Here is a 27,312-nt window from a genome sequence, read left to right as displayed (position 1 = left end):
AAAAACGAATTTGTAGATATTGACTGACGTTTCTGAGAGCAGTCATTCATAGGACATTACATTCCTGATTAAACTAATCAACAAATGTGGAATTGTATAGCTTTAGTATAGAAGTCATGCACGGACTGCAATAGTACATTGGGTGTAATTTTGCATAATTTCAGAATGGGTGCAGCTAAAGATCTTTCTTAACAGTGGCATGTCAAAAATATATATGAAATGGAAAATTATTTTATTTTGGAAAGAATGCCCCAGATTTGATGGAAAAATAGCTGTTATAGACATCTGTTGTTGCTTAGAGGAAAAACAATGACCTGTAACCCTTCTGCTTCTGGCACCAAGTGTCCCAAGTGTGGGAAATCACAGCGCACAGAAAGACACTGGAAACTGGAAATTCTACTGAAGGAAAAATCGAGAAGTTCAAAAGGTATACCTCCACTTCCACTAAGTTTGTCACAACTCATAATTGTTTTATTACCAAACCCTTAGCAAAAGACTGTTGCTAATTTTCATTCTCACTTTGAAATTACAAAAGGTGTTTTCAAGTACGCAATGCCTTCATACAAATTGTCACGCTTTTGTGAGTCAGTTACATTTAGTGGGTCAGTTGTTGTTCTTTATTTCCTTTGAGGTATTACTGTTGTGGTGAGCTTTCCTATAAACCACTGCAGCTGGAGAAAACTTGTACTAAGGCAAGAGGATGACCCTAAGCTGTTTCAAATGTGTCTTGCCTTAGGGCTCAGAGGGAAATGAAGACCTTGTAATCCCAACACTTTGAAAGCAATTAACAATGTTAAGGAGTAATTCAGCCTTCACGGAGCTCATGAAGCATGATGAACACACATCTGTCATTTTCTGGACTATTTTTAGACTATAAAAACAGCATTACCAGTACATTAACAGCACTGAGCTCAAAGCAGTGTGTTTTTCTTTCTTGCAATACAAATTTAAACTAAAAACAGATATAACGGTTCCATTAAGATTTCAAATTTCATGGCAGCAACATACAGCATACCTTGGCTGCGGGAGAACGTCAACCGTGGTTGACTTTAATGGAACACAAACCTGGAATCTCGAATCTCTGACATGAACAAACTACTGGTAATTGTGAGAGCGTGGGTTTAGTTCTCTATCAGGCTAATCACAGGTTTAAAGACCCTCTGGATTGAATATCTCTCTCAGCAATAAGAACCAGATGATTTACACTAATGGCTTATAAATAGAAATGCCAGTTGTCTAGAGTGTGTATACCTGCCAACATTGACAACTTGGAGATGAAACTCAGCAAACATACAATATAGAAGTAGGGAAACACAAACCATAATATTTCAGAACTTCTGTATTACAATGGATGCGTTGACTCAGATTGACTCAAATTCAGATTGGGAAGCAAATGGTGCATTTCACTCTCTTCTGGCTGTTAAAATACTGGGCTATAATTTGCCACCATAGGAAACCCTATTTTCTGGGTTCAGCTGGCATTTATAAAAGATACTTTACAATATTATTTCTGCAAAGTTCAGCACTTATACCACTCAACTTTTTGAACTACTGATTATATCATTACCATCAGATCACAAGAAGTTCAAGTTTTGTGCATGTAGATTCAATCTACCATGAAATAAAATTATTACAATCTCTATTTCCACTTGCTCTAGCAAGTCAGTAGTTCAAGAAGTTTGTTTTCATTGATGTTATGTAATGCCTCCAGACTTTCTGTTCCTGTTTCAGTTTTGTAACCTAGGCAACTTTTTAATTTTTCCCCCTCTTTGTGAGCGTGGTAGTGTTGCTATTTAGGAAAAGACTTTCACTGAATGATAGCTTGCATCACGCCAACAGGCACTATTCTTCAGAAACCACACATTTAATCAGTCTAGCTTTAATCCCCTCAACTCACCCAAAACTCAACCCTGTCAGCTAATAATTGGGACTTTAAGCTGAAGCTATCTGCTATGCCATCCATCAGCTATTTCCCAGGTATTTGCATGAGAATTAAAATGGGACCACACCAAAGAATAAAAATCATGCTACCAGTTGGAACTACATTTTCTATTATATAGTCACATTACATGTAAAATCATTGGGGCTTAAAATATAATTTATAATCACAAAAATTACGTTCATTTAAATTATTTCATTATTTTTTCCCTCTTGGAAAATCTCTGGTTATACCAAGCTGTATTACCAAATTGTTTATTTTCAGTTTACCCTAATAGGTGTCTCAGATTCGTCACCCCACATAGTTAATGTGACTAGAAGCTGATGTAATGTGTCATGGCAAGCAGACCGTCCACAGCCCAGCACCTACCCTCCTTCTGGCCATGGCTGCTTTATGAATCCATCATATTTCTACTGCTTACCAGCTTCATTCATGTTTCAGTAGATTTCAAGAAACAAAACATTGGTATAAGCTGCAGAAAAAATGCCTGTTCTTCCAAGACAAAAATGCTCTACTGAGTTTTAGAAAGTCTAATAGAGTAGAAGCTATATTTGATTGCTATTCCATAAGACCTAGGATTGCCTGAGGGTGATGGTGTGGAGGCAAGATCTTGGACTGGATTAATAGTTGAGGTACACAGGCTTTAATGTGCTTGGCCAAAAGCCAGCATAGTTCACAAGTACATTGAGTGAGGTGATCTTAATTTATTGCTAATGGAAATTACTCTAACTTGCTAAAAGCTTCAATATACTCTGGGTGAAATGTATTATGAAGCATTGGGGTACATGATACAGAGTAATAGGCACGGGTTGGCTGGCTACTCAAACATTACTGAGAGTCTACTTGCAAGATGAGCTGGGAGAAGTCTACAGGGTCATTGGGGAAGGATCTCAATCTGTCTCTGCACATTATAGAGAAATAAATAGAGGGTTTCTAATCTGTGATCGTCCAGAAGCACTTGAAAATTGTTTGCATACTATAAAAAATAATTACACTAATATATTATTGTTGAAAAGTGTATGCAGTTGCAATCCTTCATCTGTGGTATATTACCATTTAAATGTGTTTTAGGAAAACTGAGGTTTTTGAACATTGCTTTCTATGCCACATTATTGACCGTGCAGTCTTGCCATTTTCGCTTCCTCTGAGGAAAGGATAATTTTCCAGCGTTCGTTGTTCTAAACGAACTAAAGGAAAAGCTCAATTTTATTTTAATCTGTTTGTTAGCAATTACCATGTAGGAAGATGAAAAAAAAAGAAATTATACAAATGTGTTTTGCAAGGCATTTAGAAATTTGTATTGGCTCTGTAAGTGCATTTTTTTCAGTGTTTTGCTGCACATGTAAGTATTTGTTTCAGAAATGCATTTAATAGTAACTGTTTTGGCTAATCTACACTACTTATGTTTTGGGAATTAACCTTTTCAGAAGAGTATGGAATTTAAGATATATTAAGGAAGTATGTTGTTACAACTGAGTGGATGTCTCTTATTTTTCAGCTTGGAAAAATATATGGTGGAAATGGATATCAATTATCAAAATTACATATGGAAGACTTACATGTCTTATGTTTAAGGAAAATAAATATTTTAAATTAGTTACATTATTTATAAAAAGAAAAAGCACCGTCTTACACAAGTATTATTTTTTAAATAAAATTTCTTTAAAATAAGTCTACCAATAAAGTTACATGCTGTTAGCAACGCACTGAGTATCATACAGTATCATTTTCACCAGAAAGGTGGCAGTATTGTCATACAGTATATTAAGAAAATAGTCTGTTGTAGGACCTAAGTGGCATTTAAAAGACGCTTAAACACAATATAAGTGGTTTTGACCTAATAAATTAGATCTAGAATTCAAAGGAAAAGCAACACAGGGCTGATAACCCCTGACCTCTGCAGAAAGTCAAGTCAAGGTAGATAGTACTGGACTGTCGCTTAAGATTATCCATAAGAAATATGAATGTGTGTATATATATATATATATATATATGCACACACACACATACATTCATATTTTTAAGGAGAATCCAAAGGGACAGTCCAGTATTTACCTTGAATTGACTTTCTACAGAGGTCAGGGGTTATATAAATGATAATATGGAAAAGCAAAAGAGTGCTGCCTGAAATTTGTGGAGTTTTGTTTCTATATAGTACAACACTGTGTCTCAAACAGCATGGAATCCTGCTATTGACAATATCTAAACCTGCCGTGTATCTGCCACATCAAATACAATACTGTTCCCAAGCTGTTGTTTTGAAACCTGATGCATTGAAAATTACATAAATGTTTAGCGATTTCATACAGTTTCACAATAGTTCAAAATAGTTCAATTTAATCAATTATGTTAAAAGTATGTATTTTTAAAACTATTCTATATTCGCATTCGTAGTAAAAGTGAATTATCACTCAATTAAGTGTGCATGGAGTATATATGAAAAACTGTGTATTATCAGCATTAAAAACTTCTCATCAGTGTCTTATGAGTGCTTTGATTTGTTCAAAATAATTACAAAAGGTACACTGATTATTACACAAAGAAAACAAAAAGGCTGCATTAAGCATACAGCAATATACATGTAATCTGAAATGTCAACCATAAAACACAAGCAGCAGCAGAGAAGTAGAGAAAGATTCAAGCAGGGCTTACCTGATCTGAACTTGCTGCGAATCAGTAAAGAATGCTCAGAACCTAGAAGAGTCATGGTGTTCTTTACACAATTCCAGCGCCAGAAACAACGAACCTCTCACTGCAGACCAATCGCTGGCTCCAAGGAGAGACAGACCAGAACATGCAAAAGGCACTTCATTAAAAAAAAAGCAACAACAAAAAAGAAGGAAAAAGGAAGTGTATCTCTTTAAACGTCTACACACTGCGCTTTCCCCTGGGGTTGTGGCTTAGATGTAGTCAGCCAGCAAAACTTGTGAAAGGTTTTGGTCCCATGTAGCACCGATCCTCCACAACAGAGCAAATGATATTCCCGTGCTGGGAGGGCCTTAAAAAAACTAAAGATCAGCAGAACCCTCCTCCAGCTGAAAGTTTACTATCAGTACAATCAGTGCTGGAGGCTCCCCCCTGTCAAAGTGTCTGCCTTGGACAGTCACTGAAGGGATGTTGGAATGCTGTCCAATCCCAGCTACTACAATCTGCATATCAGCCACTCCTAGAGCAGGGCTGATGATGGAAGGGCTCTGGGGTGAAAGTAAACAGAAGTCAATAAGCCTCACTCACTTACATTAACTCTTTCCAATCTACAGAAGAATAAAATGCCCAGAGGGGTTCTGACCTATTGTGCCATGTATTTGAGCCACTAAGTCACTGCAATTGATTGTTTTCATAGTAGGGATTCGACATTGCCTATAATAGGTTTCTTAAAGTTGTACTTAACCCCCCCAGACCCTTAGATTTCTGTTTTTTGAAGTATCTTATTTTAAACACAAGCAAAACAATGTGTACTTCTTCATTCCACGAATGTAGTTGAAAGACTTTTGTGTGTGTGTGTGTGTGTGTCATTGGCCAAGATCTAGAATCAACAATATTAAGGTTTCTTGGAGAATGTTAATGTTGGTGGAGTGACAGAATGAAAAAGCTAATTTCTGCACCTCCCACATGCAATTATAACATTTGTCTGTTTTATTCCCCGTTTGTAATATTTCTGTTGAGACATATAAGCACTCCATGCGAACCTTAATTCTTGCCGATCTCTCTAAACAAGACAGATTTGCACAGAACTACACTTACAGCAGTCGGCAACCAAGGTCCTTTGCTTACTTATGAACACTCGGCACTACTTGATGAGACTTAAATGGACTGTAGATGTATTTGAAGACTTTTCAATGAGTGGTTGAGTGCTGTTACTAATAATCAGGGCTGGCTTTGTTTTACTATGTGGAATGGACTGCATAAATCTCACAGTACAAACCAACAAAGGCATAAGTTCAGAGGAGTAAAACAATTGAATAAATTAAGGTCTATTCTTTTTTTTTATTTATATACCAATTTTGTCCCTGTATCTGGTTACTAGCACTGACCTTGGCAATTTAACTGCAGTTGTTTTTTTTTAAATCCTCTGCTCCCCGATGAAGTGGTTTGGTAGTAACAGCTGGGAATGCGCCAGACAAGTGCTCATGAAGTGTATAATGTCACCATTCCTTCTCGGCTGTCAGAGCCAAGACACTCACTGATGACAGAATACAAAGAACAACCACTGCGCTCAGTCCACATTAATTCACCTCCCTAATCATCCAAACTTATTAAGCTGTCAAATAACTTGCTTTGCCTTCTTATCTGTTGAAGGAACTGAATGAAAATGCCATGTAAAGTTTTCTACCTATCTTTTTTTTTGTGTGTGTCAGGTTTCAATCTAAAAACATCAAAAAGGCCAACATGTTTAAGTTGCTTGACATAGTTTTATCTGTTTATATGTCAAAATGTGATACCATGTTATGCGTACAAAATTATGAATAGAGTCACATTATGCTTGACACGCTCAATTGTAAGAAAAGGCTAGACCGCCTTTGTGTGATACTTAAAACTAACAATACAATTGTGGGGCATAATTAGTATAATTTTGTCTTGAGCCCCAACCAAAAGGAAAGTATTCATGCTCACCTGAATGAGCCCTGCTGGTCGAATGCTGGAATATTTCAGTAGCTCCTGGGATTTATTTCTGAATTTTTCCTCTTAACTTCAAATGACAGTTGCTGGAAGCGCTCAGAGAGAATGGAGTGTTGTCTCCCCAAGAGAGGTGCAGCATGTTTCTCTTCAGAAAAGGGAGTTCTCTGTTTCACCCTTCTATTGGCTGTTTTATTCAAATGTTTCCTAGACCATTGTGCTAGTATAAATTTAACTCAGAACATTTTGTATGTGTTAGATATAAAATGTCAAAGGGTGTAGAAAACATAATTTTAGCCCATATTTCAGGGGGTGCTATTACCACAGTATTCATATTGAGTATAATGCATAAGAACTTTTTTAAGACGATTTTGTCTTTTACTTGAATTAAAGGAATCAGTAGCCAATCTGACAAAACATATTTACACCTTTGTTGAATACACATTAAGATAATTTAAATATTGGTAGACTAGATAATTCCTTTTACATAACCAATCAGATCCCATCAGGAACTTTAACCTACTCGCCAAATTCAAATTCTTAACCCAATATTTGATGGTGGTTTTCCATTGGGTAGATGACAGACAAACTGAAAGTTGCCATCAAGTGACAAGTATATGAAATCGTGATTAGTGGATGTGTTGAAAGTTTGCTTTAATTTGGGACAAAATATTTGAAAATATTGATTCCCAAAAGTATTATTTTTTTCACTGTTATTACAGAGTTATTAAAACTCAGTAGTGTTGCTTAGAGCACACAAGTTCTACTAACATACAGTAATCTATAATACTGAAGATCTGTGAGTCAAACTCTTTTAATTTGATTTTAGGTTGTAGAATAAAATACATTCCAGTAAGCTATGATGTGTTGTTTAATATTTAATAAAAGACAATAGCAGATGAGCACTAACTATAGCCTTATATTTTACTCTGGAAATATGAGAACCATTCGTTTGTTGATTGTGTGCATATGGTCATAACCAATTAAATTATTCATGTATTTTAATTTTTACATACCCACTCCAGTTGTATCAACATGCTGAAATTCCATTGAGATCAATTAAGCTTGTGCAGGATTAATTGAAAGTTTACCATATTTGGAGAAGAAGAAGAAAAAAAAAAAACGACATTCCTTCCCATTCGTGTAACTGTAACTTCTCCAAAGCATAATCATTTATTAAAACCAAGGTCTAACATGTATTCAGATCTTTATATTTCTCAATTTATGTGGAGTCTAGGGAATCCATTTGTCCCTGTGGGAGGCCTTTGATAGAGAAAACCTTTGCGAGAATCCTATGCTTACATGTCTGATAGTGCAGTAAACAGAAAACGAGAAGCTGAAAAAACACCGTAAATCAAGATCCTAAAAGTGAAGATTACATCCTTATTGTTACAAGTTGAAAGTCACTCAGAGTCAATACCAGATACATGGCTAGACAAAACTAGCCATGTAATAAAGTAAGAGAAGCAGAAAAATTACTTAAATAGGTTCCCAAATCCCTAACTTTTAAAGAAGACAACATCTTGTGAAATAAAACATGAGATAAAAACTCTTCAGCTTTAAAGTAATAATTATAAAGTATTATTTGTATTCGCTCCAACTCAGTTAATCTATTTGCAATTTGACATTAATTTACAGTATATGTTTATTGTTTTATTAATATCATTATTTGCATGTTTTGGTTGAATGCATCGTTTGGGTGAGAACAGTACTCATTCAGTGACCTTGGCTCCACCTCAAATAGCCTCAGACTGGGGTCTCGTAGTGGAGACAGTCAGAGAGTGGATGTTAACTGCTGTGTACTGTCTGGAGCCAGACAGGCCAACAAAAGCTGCAGTCCCCTGGAAAACCTGAAAGTAACAAACGGCTAACAATTGATGCGCAGTGTAGTAACTGCCTGAGGCAGACAGAGCAGCTGGTTCTTATCTGTCTGAAGCCCATTGGTCTCAGTAATAATGTTGCTTTAATTGTATCACTTTGCAAACTGTTTGTGTTCCAATTGACTCTCAGAGCTCTCCACATCTTCAGGTAAACATTCACCAGTCGAGTAGGAAAGAAAGTACAAACTGTTTTAATTTAATTACTTGTCAGAGACATAAAAGCTGGAGATTTTCAGTTCTGTAAATGATTTAAAAATACTTTTATTACAACTTCGTCTTGTCATCCTTTGTAAATCTCATTTAAGTACAGGTAATGACACATTATTTTGCAATGTGAGTTGGTCAGATATTTTAAATTGAAATGGATAACATAAAACATAAACAGCTCTAAATTGGACCTGCTAAATAATTGATTGAAACATATGGTTTAATAGGGTGATATTGTTTGTTAAACAGTAAAGGGTTAATCTCCATTACGATGCTAAAAATACAGCGATTGTTCTGTATGATTCATCTAGTGATAATCTGGGCCATCAGTGTTAACAGAGAACTGAGGGATTTCACACAGTTTTACAGTGGATTTTGTTAAATAAAGACGTTCTGCTAAAAGCGCCACATGAGGGGATCACTTAATTGCAGCACATCAGCTGTGGCAGAAACTTCATAAAGAACTGCCTGGAAAAAAAATCAAATCAAAGCTGACATGAGTGGTTAGAAGCCAAAGGCTCACAGCTCCACGGAGACGTGGGGAACATTTACTTTGGTGTGAAAGTGTGAGATTTTCTTCAAGCTGGCAAAAGCAATCTGAAAGGAATCCAAAATAAAACAAGAATGAAATCACATAGGTTGTCTCTCATGGAATTCAAAGTGGACAAAGTAAAACACTGTAATATTAGTTAATGCTCTTGTGATGTTTACATCCGTGTCATTTATTTAACCTCTGCTTATGTTTTGTATCGCTGGCTTTGAGCCATCACAGAGAAAGAAATCTGCTTAATTGCGATTGGTGTGGACATGAGGACAGGAGCCGAGCAGTTTCATTACGAGAGCTCTCTCTTAATTGACATTTGTTATCCGGTAGATTTCAGATTGTAAATGGTTCCTAAAAACACCACATTGTTCAGTTATTTTAATGTGGCCTGGACTGTTTGCATGGTAAGGTGAATATTAACAGAGGTGAATGTGGAAAAAACTAAAAGGATTGTAGGAGCCGGTCCAAATTTGAACTGAAACGTTAACTGAAGTGAAAACAACATTTTCAGCAAATGGCCACATTGCCTTGCCTCAGCTAACCCAGATCATGTTTTGGGTTGACCTATACATTGTGTGTCACTAGGGGATGGGGTGGGTGTATGGATGAGTGTACTATGTTATCTGCAAAAATGTATTGTTAGTAACGGTACAAACAAAATATATATACACATACAGTGTGGTGTCTCTTTGGATAGTTATGTCATGTTTCACTGTCTGGTTTGTCTACTCCCCCTGGATTTTAGGAATTTAATTCAGCATTACCTTCACTGACAGTAGGAGGTTATGCCTTCAGTTTCGTTTACCCCTGTACAAAATCTAATGAAAGCACACTTTGCAGGGCCTTTTCCAGCCCTCTGGCTCAGCTTTTATTTTAGTTTTACAATAAAACAAAACATTATTTTCGAAGAAGGGATGCGCTTTTGACAAGCAAAAAGAAAAAACACATTTACGACACTGATAAAATATGAAGTAGTGATAAGGATGCCCCCTATACAGTTTTGCCCATCTATACAATGAAACTCAAAAGGTTTACATTCAGAGGTAGCTTGCTTGTGACAGAAATACTGTAATACGCTTGCGCTTTGGATGCTTTGGCTAAGGCTGGTAAAATCATATTGGATTTAATGTGAGTCAGTGTTTTGGAGTGAAGTTTACTATTTTTGAGCCATTAACAATTATTGAAAAATTAACGTTGACCACAGCTGCACACACTAGGGACAGACATTTATGAGCCAGTTTTGCAAGATAAAATCGAGTTAAATCATTCCGCATTATTGAATCTACTTCAGAAACACAACAAAATATGAGTTATTTTTCGGAAACAAAGGTAAATTGAGTGAAGCTTGTTTATTTTGGTTAATGATTTGCTATTAAATCCTTATTTACCCTTAACAGACTTGACTGAAATGTACTGGCTATTTCTGTAGAGTATAGAGGCAATATGACTTCACTTTTGAGGTTTCTGCTTTTGTATGTTCAGAATGAATAACAAAAAAGTAAGCATATAAAATAACATTGACATTTCCCATCACTTTCCACTCTTACACCCCAATACAGTGACAGGCATCTGTAAGAATGATCAGAAGTTGTGTTCAGATGAATAATTCAGGTAAATTACTAATCACAAACCATTTTCACTTGTTATCTGCCCTGTAATTGAATCAAAGGAAAACACTTAAAATATTTGCATACATGTATAGTTCTTCCAATTATTTATTTGTTTGTTTGTTGATAAATATTTATTTTAAAAATGATCTATTTAAACGTAATTTAATTATTGCGAATTATGATGGTGAAATCAAAACAAAAAAACACAATATTGGATTTGTCCATATTTTGAAAAAGCATACGAACTTGGAAACATTCGCCCCATCATGTCCATTAATAACTAAGTGATCCAAGGATACTATCCAGTCTATTTTTAAATATTCCTAAATTTTCAGCTTCAACCACATCACTGGGGAGTTTGGTCCTGATTGTGACGCCTCTCTGTGTAAAGAAGTGTCTCCTGTTTTCTGTCTTGAACCCTTTCAATCTCTCTGTTCAAGAAATATAAAAATGCTAATGATACCGCTATTATTCTAGGCAAAAATCTTCAAGTGCAGGAACTCATTATTTTCAATAGCATCTCTGGGGAAGATCTTTGCTTTTTCTCATTGACACTAATGAAATGATCGTGACACTTCAATAATTGCACTGGTTTTTTTTTTTACAATTAATAGTAGTCATTACAGCTCCTGTTTAATGACCTGAAATCCTCCATAGTTCTACAGTATATTAAATATATTTATATAGCAATTATTTAAAAATAAATAAATAGAGAGAGAATCAAACCCCAGCTCCACCTTGTTGAATAGGAGCTGGCCCCCTGTAAAGAAAGTACTATAACATGTCAGTGTCATTCTTACTTCACAACTCCCTTGTGGGTGGATACTACTAAGCAAAAACAGACCCGTCAGTTTCACGTGCATCAGACGTGTATACCTCACATTTTGCCCCGAAGCCCACGCACAGGGAGTCCCTTTCAATATGGAATCCTTTAAATAAAGAGCAGATGAAAAATTTGAACTTTCTAAGTGTGGGTCAGGAGTACCCATGCTCAAACCACCCTGCCTTTCTTCAGACTGTTTTTTTTTTCTTGTCTTCGTGTGTTGTAGAGAACATGAATGACTCCAAGTTAAATTGTTTTGTTTTCATTGGTTTTGTCTTCAAGATTATTTGTATTCATGGAAGAAATATTTTGAATCACAAGGGCTATCTAAATTACAGAATTAAGAGTTTTGTTGAGAGAGGGAGAGAGAGGGTGGGGTGGGTTGGGTCAATTCTGCAAAGAAGGAGACTCTTCTACAGCTTTGCTAAAGTCCGTAATTTAAGAATACAACAGTAAGACTTCTCTAGCACTTGGACTTCGGGCTTAAGGATTTAAAATGCAATTTTAATTCAGACTCGGTGGTAATATAATAATATACGGAGCCCTGCCTCACATTTCTTCCAGTAGGCATTTTGGCTTTCTACATGAGTATCTAACATTAGACCTTCCATGATGCACAAGGTGAAGCTGCCAGATACAGCTCTATTTTGGTATGCTTCAGTTAGCATTTGCTGCTTTGTCACCTATACCCTGTAAATGTACATATTTTTTGTGACTATACTTTGCGAATAACTTTACATGTAGTTTCCTACAAAATGTTCTTATTCATTTACTACCCATATGTTCTGCATAAGTGGATTTCATTTTTTTCTTCTTCTTTTTAATAAAGCCACTAATGCTCCCCAAATATCTCTCTGTGTTTAATGAGGCAGGGCCTGATTCCAGCAGCATACGGCATCAAATACTTTACCCAGAAAGTCACCTGTTTCCTGGGTAACTGCATTTCAGTGCATCTACATCATAAGCTATGCAGCTAAAAACAATCAGATGCCCAGTGTGCCTACTATATATATATATTGTGGTAATAAGAATCTAAGGTGATCACTGATTTTGAAGCATGAGCGTTAAAACTGTTATATGGAAGTCAAATATTTTTACAGATGTTGAACATCCAGTCCAAAATGTCCAATCAGTGCCACTCCCTTTAAGAAAGTAAATGCACTTGCATTAGAATAAACAGGATTTTCAAAATAAAACTGAAAGTACCTCTTCTAACAGCAAAACATAGCTTTGCAAAATACGGTTGGCAAATTGACTGTGCCAAAGTATTGTGCCTAATTGTAGAGCTGTGTATATGACATCATATAGTGAAATTTGTAGTAGAGTACTGCTTGCATTAGACACAACGAATAGCTAGTATACATAACCCAGATCTATCTATGTTGTGCTTTGGTATTGCTTAATGTTGTGGTCATGTGTTTGTTTAGTGTGTAGTTTTGATTTGGCTTTTTCCCAGTGTGTAACATCATAACTGCAATATCCAGTGTTGTTTATTGTTTAAGAAACAGTTTACATAATCTCAATAACACTGTATACATAAAGAAATGCAGTAATAGGATTTTAGCATTAGCAAACATCCTTCAATGTTACATCTGATTATTTTGTTTTTCCTTTGTTAATTTAAACCACACACAATCACAAATATTACATATGTATACGTGTGTGTGTATATAAACATCTATATTAAAATAAAAAATGTCTACATTTGATTAACTATTGATGACATAGGAAAGAAATAAGCATGCTTATCTTGATTCCAAATCAGACTGATATTAAATATTGGAGTGGATAGTGTCTGGAAGTTTTCATCAAATACATCAAGGTTAATTTGCACGTTTTGTTCTTGTTGGAACATAAAATATGACTAATAACCAAAAATCCTGAATGTTACATTTCGGTTGTCAGCATAATGTTTTTAAAGCATGCTTTTTTAAAAAAACAGAAACAGCGATCCATTGTAATTGCCATTTGAATCATGTTTCTTGTAACCAAAATGAGTAATTATATACTGTCGACATTTCAGGACATAAGATTAGTTAAGAGGAAAACTTTCAGTCAATTCAATTTACTTCATCCTCCAGTTAGCTGCACTTTTTAATCCCATCCCAGTAAAACCAATAAGTTTGACAGTGACTGAGACTGGTACATAATGTTCTACATGATGTACAAGAAAGCAAAATTATGTTTTCTTTAATTTGGATTTCAAGATGATGCTGAAGAAAAGTCATTCTGATTTTAGTTTTCCTTGGACCTCACACACCTCTGATATTTTTCTTGTCCACATCCTATTCTTTGGAAGCCTGTCTAATGGGCTAGATTCAATCATCAATATTATTTTATTTAATTTTTGTTACTAAACTCTCAAACCCATCAATCATTACCATAAACTTTTGGTTGAAAAATGTTGCTTTGTCTGTGCACATATCGTGCCCGTTTTTTTCTTACTTTCTATTTTTCTGTGTGGGCAACACATGGGATCCTTGACAACTATTTTATTCAGTAACATCTCCAGACAACAAATCGGGAGAAGAAGAAATCAATCAATCAAAAAGTTCAAATCAATTGCGTTAGTAATGCATCACGAGACACTTTCAGATCCAGGAAAGATAATGCAGAGATTTTTCCTTGCCAAGGCAATATATACAGCCAGACAGCCTATCATCCATTCTCTATAACAAAGCTGGACCAGTTGCCACCCTGGGGGGTATAGAAGCCACTCTCTGACATCATGGCTCCCAGATAAAGCCACAGGACACTTCATTTGAAAGACAAGCAGCTGTGCTAACCTGCAGCTGCTCGTGGTTTTGCCCTCCCTGCTCAGGACACTATCAGATGAATGCCATTCCAACACAGTGTTGCTGTTGTCTGACATTTCTAATTGCATTTGTCTTTTCCTTTCCATTTCATTTACACGGTGCTATCATCTCCCACATGAAAATCACTGCCATTTTGAATATTATGATTACATTTTTTTCCTCAAAAAGTGTCACAGCAACAGAAGCCAAAGATACATATGTTTTTTTAATATTATGAATATTTGTCTTTCACTTCACTGAATGAGTGGAATATGGCTTTGGTAACCTCTCTGATTCCACTTTTTAACTGCATGACATTTGTTTGACAGAAACAAATTGGCTAATACCACCACAATCTCCTTCCGAGATAAATTAAAACTATCTGTAGATGATTCCTCTTAACCCCAGGATTAGGAATTATAAATACCATTAGATGATTTTAAGAGGCCTCATGCCTGCAAAGGAATTTCTGTATTGCCATAAGGTTTGGATCTTATTATCTAATGAGTGACTGTATCCAAATGTCATCTGTTGCTCTACTATAGCAGTGTAATGTTTTTAAAGAGTGTGTATTTTACTTTACTATTATTTTACCATGAACTTCATTCATAAAATCACCCCCCTACAATCGTAACACATGGTCAGCTATGGTACAAATTGGAACTGAAGATACTTTTCAATGCACATATTAATTCTACACCCACATCATACACTTCTTCTGCAAGACTGCTACATTTTATCAGTGTTGCCTTCATCTGGGTTGATCCAAGTAGACATCTTAATCACAGTTTCATATGAATCAAACAACAATGATTGCAAACAAAGTCATTAATTGAAACTTAAAACAACTAAGGGTCAAATTAATCATATACCTGTACCTTAAACATAAAGAGCTAGATTATATGACATCTCCCCAGGGGTGCTGATCTGACATGTTTGAAGTGTTTCTTAGATAAACAAATTGACTGGGTCACAATATTTAGATTTTTGTCTATGTCTCTTTTTTTGTGCAGGTTTAAACATAGCTTAGTCACTAAGTCTAACATCAACATCCTTTATAAAAAAATAGGAATTGAAAGTAATTTGAAGAGACTACAAATTATGTGTAGCGTGTATCTTTCTCATAATATTACATATTATGAACAAAAGGTAGTTTTACCACAGTTTTATATTTTTAGTACTTTAAATCTTAAATTGTTCAAATTCTCTCTCTGAACTCCTGTCATTTTAGACTTAAATGTATTTGTGTGGAACGACTAGGCTATAGAGGTAAAGTACTTGCTATGGAGACACAACAATCCACAGTTATCATAGATTGAGTGAATGACCAGGTGGCTATTTTCACACTTCACACCAGTTGCTCTGTGATTTATTGTTCAAGGAAACCATATCTTAGCAGTCACATGACCATGAAATGAAGTGACATAAACCGCAGTTAATAGATGCCCCTGCCCCCCTCACACACAAAACACAAAAAGTTGTTACGTGTACATTTGTCTCAGCTGTCCCATGATCACCTCTTCTCTGAGATCATTCATTCTGTTTTTAGGCTACCTAGCAGAAAACATGGCCAACCACAACACAAAGAGTTTGGCTTTCAAACTTGTAACCAATTTGTATGTTGTATATTGTGCAATCTGTCATTGTGTGCAAGCATCAGTCATACTTCAGTATGATATCTGGTTGGAGTCAGATTCTCATGGGTGAGAAATAGAAAGTCAACAGTAGCAGTTGCCAGCTGAAAATTCAGTTAGCAGGGAGGCCACGCAGAAATTGTGTGGGATCAACAACAAGTGAAAATGTGAGGAGAGAACAATTTCCTTAGTTGTGTTTGACTTGTAATAACTGGGTAACATCTGAATCTGAGAAAAGGCACAATTATATAATTCCCTTCCTACACATTATGGTTTTCTCAGTTCCATTGCTTCAATCTTCCCCTCCCCTCTGTTTGAATTGTTATCCCATCACAGGCATCTTGTAGATCTGTTTTTGTATACTGCCGGTTGGTCATCTCACAGAATGATTCACTGTTTGCTTATCTGTTCAGAGGGCCTGCCTTTGATATCACTGAGACAGGTGTCAGCTGTCTGTGGAGGTGCCATTGGGAGCTCAAATGCAGATTAGAGTTTGCCATGTCTTCTATTTTCCTCAGATTAAAACCATCTAATCCCATGTGTTGACAAGCAGGTCTGTCTCCTATTCCATGTTTATTGGTTGCATTATCTACCTCCACTGACAGATGGCTGCACTGGCCCCATTAGCACAGTCTAAACACTCAAAATAGATTTTTCTCATAATGTTACATAGTACACGGTGTACTGGACCCTATTTACAAGCTTCAGTACATGACATCAGTCCTTTTTTCCCCCAAGACACTTCTTCCTTGAAGTTAAGTATACATGAAAAGGATTTATACTTTTCTTCTGAAGAAAACGTAGGCCCAGGAGGCAAAAAATAAAATCAAAATCTGTAGCTTTATCAAGAAAAATAAAATGGTGCGCTTCAGAAATGGGCCATTAGCACTGCCGATAAGATGCAGCCTTTTGAGCGAATAGGAATGTTTTCTAGTTACTCTGGCATGCTGTCTATTTGGCTCTGAATCAAAAGCAGGACCACTATTTTGCCAGCATTAAAAAGCCCTGCAAAAGAACAAGGTGTCGCATTTGATTGTCAAGCTGATGAATATATCCAAACAACCGCATCACACTACAGATCGCGCAAGAATTTATTGAGAACCTAGTCATTATTTTTGGAAAACCCTAGTACTTTTCTAATAAAGGTTCCATTTGTAATCGCATTAGTAAAAACACTGAACTGAATAGTTTTTAGTTACAGTCATATGCCTTGTGCTTTTTGTCCCAACATTTTTCTGTTGTTATTCAGAAATAATTAAATGTCCTTGTAAAATATGAGTCAACATCTGTCACACCTGATTTCCTTGTTGCAGGTATAGAGGTATAGAGAGGAATCTCACATCACCTAATTGTTTCATGTGGTCTGCCACCACCTACTGGAATCATTCTGTTTCCTTAAACATTCTGAGTATGAATCCATTCAGATTTCAAAGGGATTTCCCACATCCCCAAATATATATCTCTGTAGGTCTCAAAAACATGACATGATTTCAAGTTAATATAGATTTCTTAATACTGTAAAATGTCCTTGAACAAATGTGAATACTGTATTTTGACACCATTAAAACAAATTTAATATTCTCTCTAAAATCACAGTACAAAAAAAGGCAACTAGTCCACCTGCAGGACTCAGTTTATTCTTTCCTCTTTGTGGAAAGAAGACATCCAAAAATAATTTCAGAGAGATTCCATTTTGATTAAGTGATGTCATTTCAGCCTCAGGATGTTGGGCTGTAACAGATAGCTGGGCAGGAGTACTTTAAAGCCATTTAAAAATATGACCCTAATCTGTGCTCAAGTATCCCAGTTCTGCAGGAACACTTGACTCTATAAACATGTTCAGCTCTTATCCTGGGTGCAGAAGCACACTTAATACTATAAATAAGCACCAGGTTTTACTATGACAATTATGGAGAATGCACAAAAAGACAAAACAGTATTAGTTCAATTTGAAACCGGTTAAAAAACACTTAGTTTGAAACACGTAGGTAAATGATATCAGCAGAAAAGACAGCTTGCTTGTTCATGCATTTGGCCTTGGCTTGTCAAGAGGCTTAACTGAAACACAGCAAAAAGACATTGTACCATGAATTGGAACATTCACATTACCTTCACTGCTTGGAATGCTGTTTGAGAAAGAATAAAAAGTGTACATGGAGTTGGTTGGAAACAGGAGTCAGCCTCCTAGTTTCTTAACTGTACCCAAACATGAGGGGTAGCATAGGGAAGCATGTGAAACCAAATGTAGCTTCAGAAACAAACTGCTTTGTGTACAGTACAAACACACCTGCGCATGCATGAGTGATGAGGAATGAAGTAGAGTTGCTTGCTTGAATGTACAAATCCCTTGTGCACAGAGACTGACCTTTCTATGTAAAGGGTTTTTGCATGCATATCCTATACACTATAGCTTATCCTACATTAAACCACAACATAAATTGTGAGATAATTATACCATTGTGTTGCAAGAGCAAAACAGGTCACAGTCACAGTAGGCACTTACGTTTATAATCCTATTAAAGGCACTTATAAAAGTGTTACTTCAATATATACTCAACAAAAATAAGTGTCCATCCCAGAATTTATCCATACGTCTATTTCTCAGAAATGTTGACCACCATTTGTTTACATCCCTGTAATTACATTTCTTATTTGCCAAGATAATCAATCCACCTGACACGTGTGTATCAAGAAGCTGATTTAACGGCATAATCATTACACAGGTGCACCTTGAGCTGGGGACTATAAAAGGCCACTAGAAGTTAGGAAGTCTCTTACTGTACTTGTGTAAATTGTAAATTGGAATTTGTAAAATGTATTATTTTTAATTGCTATGTTTTAGCTAAGTTGAATTTGTAATGATTGATGCCTTTGTTTGCACTTATGTTGTAAGTCGCCCTGGATAAGGGCAATACATAAATAAATAAATAAATAAATAAATAAAAATAATAACGTACAGTTCTGTCACACAACACACTGCCATAGGTGTCTCAAGTTTAGAGGGAGCGTGTCATTGGCATGCTGACTGCAGGAATGTCCACCAGAGCTGTTGCCAGAGAATGTAATGTTAATTTCATTACCATAAGCTGCCTTTTTAGAGAATTTGGCAGTACATCCAACCGGACTCACAACCGCAGACCAGGTGTAACCACTCCAGCCCAGGACCTCCACATCCGGCTTTTTCACCTGCAGGATCGTCTGAAACCAGCACAATTTCTGCACAAACTGTCAGAAAGTACCTCAGGGAGGCTCATCTTCCTTGTCATCCTCAACAGGGTCTTGACCCGACTGCAGCTCTGGTGGACATCCCAATTGCACGCTCCCTCAAAACTTGAGACTTGAAATCCATAGATTAGGGCCTAATTAATTAATTTAAATTGACTGATTTCCCTATATGAACTGTAACTCAGTAAAATTGTTATATTTTTCTTCAGTATTTAAAAATATACGATACATACATACAGCAAATGTTTTGAACAGTTTGTACAAGCAGAACGTGAAACATGCACTGTGCAGCATTATGTATTATATATATATATATATATATAGAGAGAGAGAGAGAGATAAAAGCAGCATGCAAGTAAACTATTTTAATGCCTATCGTCTGCCAACTACTGCTTAAAAATTGATCTGAAAAAATGATTCACTCCACTGGTAGCTTGGCACTACTGACTTGGAGACAGATTTTAATATTAAAAACTGGTATTATGTTGTTTTTACTGTCGACTATTCCCAGAGATGTTGGTATGTCCGCTGAAACCTTTAAAAATATGACCCTATTCGCTATGTTTTGCTTGGCCTTTGAGATGTACGGCACTCGAAAGACATTTAATACAATATTTGGTTGATTCCCAGATTGACGGAGGTTTGTGAAAGCTGCAGCCTATTGAGCAAAGGCAGATGGAGGTGTTGGAGAGAGGGCAGTTTAGGTTATAATTATCAGTACAGTGTACTTTCTGATTTCTTTCTGATGATTATTTCAACCGCTGATTACATGGAAAAAAAATGTGGTCAGAAAACTTATACCCTGAACCAAAAAAATAAACATAGTGTACTAAACTTTACAGAAGCGGCATTTCAAGTTTTTTTTGTGTGTATAAATGTTTTATTCCGTATATAGATACTATATACGAATAATTCATACAAATTTATAAAATTTACTGTTTATAGTATGTCATGATACAGTATCTTAGATTGATATTTAATGAATATATTGTTGAAAGTTTTCGCCATTCCAGGTTCGAAATGCAGAGCAGACTCAAGGGCTCTGGAAATGAAGGGTGAGGAATCTGGGAGGATTTAACTTTGGATCGCTTGCACTATCCTCATGCTTCCCGCCTTCGCAGCAGGAACCCATAAAGTAGAGTTGTGACGCAGATTTGGGTCAGCTATCAGTTTGCTCATGTCCTGCCATGCCAGCAGGAATATTCAGGTCAGATACACATAGCTGGAAGATCTGCTTTTATTAAAATAAGCTGTGAACTTAACTCTCTGCAGTCGAGGTCTTATATCATGAATGGGAAAATTAAAGATATGAACAACTTCTGATCCACTTCAAGTTAATAAGAACGGATAATCAAAGGCTACGGTAACAAAAAAATTAGACAACAGGATAAAATATGAACTCAAAGTCCCTGTTGCTTTTTAAAAGGTAATGTGAAGATCATGACCTGTTAAAAATAAATCTTGCAAAAGAACAAGGGACATTTTGAGTAATCTCAGTTGTGTTAACAACCAAAAAAAAAAAGGCAAGAACGTACACAACCCCATATGCTTTGCCTTTCTGGCAAACGCATTTTATTACCGTAATTATTCTTATATCAGGTAGGAAATCAGAAACAAAGTGGTGGTTAGAAAGCTGAGCTTGTAATCACAAACCCCTTAAAAATGTTGTAGCAGCTTTTCCCTGTGCACATTTATTTAATATACACCTTACATGCAATTGTTTTACAAGTCTTCCTGTTACAACAGTCAGTTTAGTGCTCCTGTAACATAATGTTGCAGTGGTTTTACATTATTTGATAAAACTCGTATAAATACTAGTTTCAGCCATCTTAGAGTTCTCTTGCATGGCATGAAGGATGAAGAAACGGGCAGCTCTCAGTCTATCAGAGTACCGTGTATTTTAAACTGAGCAGTAAATCTATCTTGGCTAAAATTTGCTTCTGGCATTGGATCACAAATGGGATATTTAACTCATGTTGCATTTATGATACTGTTACAGCATACCTTGGGGGTACATAAGGTGAACTATTCATGAATGTACTCCAACCACTACTGTGCAAACCATTAATGTTGGAGTTAGTTCATTACACTGCATAAATGAACTGAACTGGACTGCAAGGGTCCATATTGCCAAAAATATTCTGACACGGACAAAACAAAAGAATAATAAATATTCTCAGGATTTAAATCAACTGTAACATGACACATTAACCTTCCCTGTATTTGTATTCTCTGTATACCCATGTAAGAATGCTACCAATGTATGGAATGCTCTCAAGAGAATATCTTACAGTTAAGCTTTTAATATGAAAATTGTCTCTTTCTGCACAAACAATATTGCATAAATGTATTAAAAAAACATATATATTGAGCAAATCCCTGCAAAGTACATTACAATTACATTGGCGTTTACAGTGATTTGTAACTTTTAAGCACAGTCATTGCCATTTTTAATTACACAAATGTCACACATTAAAGCATTGAGACTCCGGGCATCTGTGATAGACAAAACTCGCATTAAATACCAGAGATTTTCTGTGCAGTGTACTTTAAACACAATGTGTCTTTTGAAATTGGATTCAGACACTGCTCACAAACTCATCAGTTGCAGCTTCCTTATATTTTAAACCAATATACAACAGATGGATGCCATTGGGATAATTGCAAAAATAAGTTGAACAAGCAGATGAAGTGTGTACTTAAGGAATACCAAATGAAAACAATGAAGCAATAAAACACAATAGCTTCAGGGCACATCTGAAAACAGAAGTTTTGCTTAATTTCCCATGATAAACACACCAGTTGTGTATTCAGTCATCATACTTAAAATAGTATAAAAGTGTATAAAAAGTCACACAAAATGTCTGCCAACAGAAGACATTCTGAATATTTTACTTATGAGCCTGTGTCGTTATATGTCAGGTGGTATTGCTGATATTATTTTTTTTTTTTTTATATATATTTATCCGAATGTCACTGTATGACAGCTATGAACTCTGAATACCTTTGAAATTCAGTTCAATTCAACTGGGCTGCCAAATAGTTATGTTGGCTAAGCACACACTGCATAAACAGTTAGATATACACTCACCTAAAGGATTATTAGGAACACCATACTAATACTGTGTATGACCCCCTTTCGCCTTCAGAACTGCCTTAATTCTACGTGGCATTGATTCAACAAGGTGCTGAAAGCATTCTTTAGAAATGTTGGCCCATATTGATAGGATAGCATCTTGCAGTTGATGGAGATTTGTGGGATGCACATCCAGGGCACGAAGCTCCCGTTCCACCACATCCCAAAGATGCTCTATTGGGTTGAGATCTGGTGACTGTGGGGGCCAGTTTAGTACAGTGAACTCATTGTCATGGTCAACAAACCAATTTGAAATGATTCGACCTTTGTGACATGGTGCATTATCCTGCTGGAAGTAGCCATCAGAGGATGGGTACATGGTGGTCATAAAGGGATGGACATGGTCAGAAACAATGCTCAGGTAGGCTGTGGCATTTAAACGATGCCCAATTGTCACTAAGGGGCCTAAAGTGTGCCAAGAAAACATCCCCCACACCATTACACCACCACCACCAGCCTGCACAGTGGTAACAAGGCATGATGGATCCATGTTCTCATTCTGTTTACGCCAAATTCTGACTCTACCATCTGAATGTCTCAACAGAAATCGAGACTCATCAGACCAGGCAACATTTTTCCAGTCTTCAACTGTCCAATTTTGGTGAGCTTGTGCAAATTGTAGCCTCTTTTTCCTATTTGTAGTGGAGATGAGTGGTACCCGGTGGGGTCTTCTGCTGTTGTAGCCCATCCGCCTCAAGGTTGTATGTGTTGTGGCTTCACAAATGCTTTGCTGCATACCTCGGTTGTAACGAGTGGTTATTTCAGTCAAAGTTGCTCTTCTATCAGCTTGAATCAGTCGGCCCATTCTCCTCTGACCTCTAGCATCAACATGGCATTTTTGCCCACAGGACTGCCGCATACTGGCTGTTTTTCCCTTTTCACACCATTCTTTGTAAACCCTAGAAATGGTTGTGCGTGAAAATCCCAGTAACTGAGCAGATTGTGTAATACTCAGACCGGCCCGTCTGGCACCAACAACCATGCCATGCTCAAAATTGCTTAAATCAGCTTTCTTTCCCATTCAGACATTCAGTTTGGAGTTCAGGAGATTGTCTTGACCAGGACCACACCCCTAAATGCATTGAAGCAACTGCCATGTGATTGGTTGGTTAGATAATTGCATTAATGAGAAATTGAACAGGTGTTCCTAATAATCCTTTAGGTGAGTGTATATAACAATAACCTAAACAAACATGACATTACCATTATTCTATAATAAACACCAGTGCAAAAGTAGTAGTGGGTATACTCATACCAGGCTGACGATTTGTTGACCGGGGAGGAGGGGTCGAGGGTATAGGAGGGTATATGCAAAATCTTCCAAAGTTACATCTCTCCTCTCTCTATATATACTTAACAGATCCATCAATCCCTCTGTAGTCATTCCCCTTCCCGCCTTCTATACTAATAATCCCCTGGTCTTCCTCTCTAGCTTGCTTTCTTCTCTTCAATAAATTGAACCCCACCCACTCTCTGTTAAATAACCCCCGTCTTCACCGTCAGTGTATGGAATCTCTACTGAATACTGGTCATCAGCTGCTGTGGAGCATTGGCCACCCTGTCTTCAACCTTTCTGAAAACCCCCATGAGACACCCAAGTTCATGTACCGCATGCTGAATGTCAGTTTCACAAGACACCCTTACAATGGATGTGGGATACATCATAGCGCCTCGCTTCCACAATAGTATCCATTAAACAGCACCTATTGTATTTCAATGTGTGCTAGTTACACCATTCTGTAGTTTCATTATAGAGTTCACAGGGATTTCTTCTGTTACTTATTCAATGTATATTACAACAATGACAAGGCTGGAAAAGCAACCCCGCTCCCCAACGCACACCCGAAAAGAAGCCGAAAAAGCCAATATATAGCCCATGTGTGCATGCGTATGCGTGTGCATGTGCATGTGTGTGTATATATACAGACGTGCTCAAATTTTGTGTTAACCCTCCACAAAATACGAAGAATGCACAATTCCTCTGAAATAACTTGAATCTGACAAAAGTAATTGGCATCCAACATTGTTTATTCCATATTTAATAGAAATCAGACATTGCTTTTGTTTTTCAACATAATATTGTAAATAATAAAACAAATGGAAATGGCATGGACAAAAATGATGGGACCCTCAACCTAATATTTTGTTGCACAACCTTTAGAGGCAATCACTGCAATCAAACATTTTCTGTAGCTCTCAATGAGACTTCTGCACCTGTTAGGTAGTTTGGCCCACTCTTCCTGAGCAAACTGCTCCAGCCTCAGGTTTGATGGGTACCTTCTCCAGAATGCAAGTTTCAACTCTTTCCATAGATGTTCGATAGGATTCAGATCAGGACTCATAGAAGGCCACTTTAGAACAGTCCATTGTTTTGTTCTTATCCATTCTTGGGTGCTTCTGGCTGCGTGTTTTGGGTCATTATCCAGTTGGAGGACCCATGACCTGTGACTGAAACAGAGCTTTCTGACACTGGGCAGTATGTTTCGCTACAGATTGCCTTGATAGTCTTGAGATTTAATTATGCCCTGCATAGGTTCAAGGCACCCTGTGCCAGACACAGCAAAGCAGCCTCAAAACATAACCAAGCCTCCTCCATGTTTCACTGTAGGTATGATGTTCTTTTCTTTGAAAGCTTCTTTCAGCTGCGAATATAGAGCTGATGTGACTTGCCAAAAAGCTCCAGTTTTGACTCCTCTGTCTAAAGGCAATTCCCCACAGAAGGATTGTGGCTTGTCAATATACATTTTAGCAAATTCCAGTCTGGCTTTTCTATGTTTTTCTTTAAAAAGTGGAGTCCTCCTGGGTCTTCTTCCATGGAGGCTACTTTCGCTCAAAAAGCGATGGATGGTGCGATCAGAAACTGATGTACCTTCACCTTGGAGTTCAGCTTGTATCTCTTTGGCAGTTATCCTTGGTTCTTTTCCTGCCATTCGTACTATCCTTCTGTTCAATCTGGGGTCGATTTTCCTCTTGCGGCCTCGCCCAGGGGGGTTGGCTACAGTTCCATGGACCTTGAACTTCTTAGTAATATTTGCAACTGTTGTCACAGGAACATTAAGCTGCTTGGAGATGGTCTTGTAGCCTTTACCTTTACCATGCTTGTCTATTATTTTCTTTCAGATCTCCTCAGACAACTCTCTCCTTTGCTTTCTCTGGTCCATGTTCAGTGTGGTGCACACAATGATACCAAATGGCACAGTGACTACTTTCCTCCATTTAAATAGGCTGAATTACTGATTACAAGGTTGGAGATGTGTGATACTAATTAAAGAAACAAATTAGTTTGGAATATCACTATAATCCAATGATTTAATATCTTTTCCAAGGGGTACCAACAAATGTGTCCATGCCATTTTGGAATATCTTTGTAGAATGAGCAATAATTCATCTCTTTTCAAAACTTCTTTGCTTTATTCTATGACATACCAAAGGCATGCAAGTACAAATTATGCAATAGCTATTAATTTCATCACTTTTCAGGAGGAATTAAGCATTATTTCAATGAGCTGTAAGGGTACCAACAGATTTGTGTGTGTGTGTGTGTAAAAAAAAAATAGCACTTAAATATATCTTGCCTAGATCTGTAAAAGGAAATGTTGGCTGTCAGGAAAAGAAATGACTGTCTTAAATCCTATCAATTCAGGAAGTCATTACAACATAACTCCCCTCTTGGGAATGTGGAAACACATGGAAATATTTAAATTTCTTGCACAAATACTTAAATTATAGAGGTTGTTTGGTTTATACAATGTTGAGGTTCAAGATAATATGACTGAATGATTATTATACTTAAAAAGACACAATACACAATTATAGAAGAGTGTTGAAAGGGAGCAAATGCAAAATAAATACAAATCTGATCTCTCATTTTTAAAGAGGGCATTTACACTTCAGATTTGACATACGAGAACTCTAATCCGGCCATTATGTATACTTTATTCCAAACATAGCTCTAAACATAGCTGATAAGTTAAAAAGATTTCCACATTTGTATGTTACCCTCTTTTACCTGGAATTGCCTACCCGAGAAAACTTATTGCAGTTTAAATTAAGACAAATGTAATTGTTAAACTGAGATTCTTTTTTATATACCTATATTAAGCCAAAATGAAAAATAATTACAAAAAGGTGAATAATATCTGATGTGAGATTTTACAGTTATACATTAGTAAATATTCTGTTTTATCTCTACTTAGAATGCTAATGTCTTTCAAGTTGCACCTCTCACCTCCACTGTTAACCTTCTAAACATGATTGCATTTATCTGGGTTTTTTCTCTGTATTTATTTGTTATTATAGGGTAGAGTTGTCTGTTTATTTTTTTAGATCAATTTGTTATGCTGTAAAGAAGACTGCTGAAGAGATTATATTTTAGTTAGAAATGATTGGTTGTCCCTTATTTTAACGGAACTGTTTAAAAAACCTTAGTGTTTAGGGAGTTGTTAATTTACAGCTTTTTACACATAAGGGCAAATAAAGAAAGGATTTTAAAAACATACAAGTAGCTATATTAAAAAATTACAGGCAGTGAAAACAACTATTCTAACACACTAAGCCTACTTTCAACATAAATATTTTTTATTACACTGATTTATGCAGCTAAGCAACCTGTTTTAATTACAGACTTTTTGTGAATAATAATAATAATCATGTCTGGTCTCTTTTGTTTTTTGCATTAGTGATTGGTTTTCTTAATTGAACCAATGTTAGGCCAGTTTTTGGAGACGTACAGTGCAGCATATTGTAGTGTGCTTAAAACTTTTTTCCGATCATCATAATGTTATTAATTCACCAGGCAATCAAAAGCTACCCTTTGCTGGCTGTAGCACAAGTCATCCTTTTTCAGCACAGTGCATAATGTGGCATGCTTAGGTAAAAGCTCAGTATACTGAAGCATATGCA

General features: G+C 36.5%; 1 protein-coding gene across 5 annotated transcripts in view; it reads right to left on the bottom strand.

Annotated features, from left to right (window-relative positions):
* Positions 1 to 27,312, bottom strand: part of myocd (myocardin) — a 148,381-nt gene that overhangs the window by 26,152 nt on the left and 94,917 nt on the right. Inside the window, exon 1 of one of the 5 annotated variants that reach the window (XM_066704679.1) lies at positions 4,592 to 5,023. The exons of the other annotated variants lie outside the window; for them this stretch is intronic. Coding sequence (XP_066560776.1) covers positions 4,592 to 4,646 — 55 coding nt within the window. The 5' untranslated portion in view covers positions 4,647 to 5,023. Of the gene's footprint in view, positions 1 to 4,591; positions 5,024 to 27,312 lie in introns of those variants that run through there. 5 annotated transcript variants of the gene reach the window in all.

This window comes from Amia ocellicauda, chromosome 5 (assembly GCF_036373705.1).
Source record: "Amia ocellicauda isolate fAmiCal2 chromosome 5, fAmiCal2.hap1, whole genome shotgun sequence".
In the NCBI taxonomy this organism is placed as follows: domain Eukaryota; kingdom Metazoa; phylum Chordata; class Actinopteri; order Amiiformes; family Amiidae; genus Amia; species Amia ocellicauda.
Note: the sequence above shows the minus strand (reverse complement) of the source record. Positions and strands in the feature narration are given on the sequence as shown.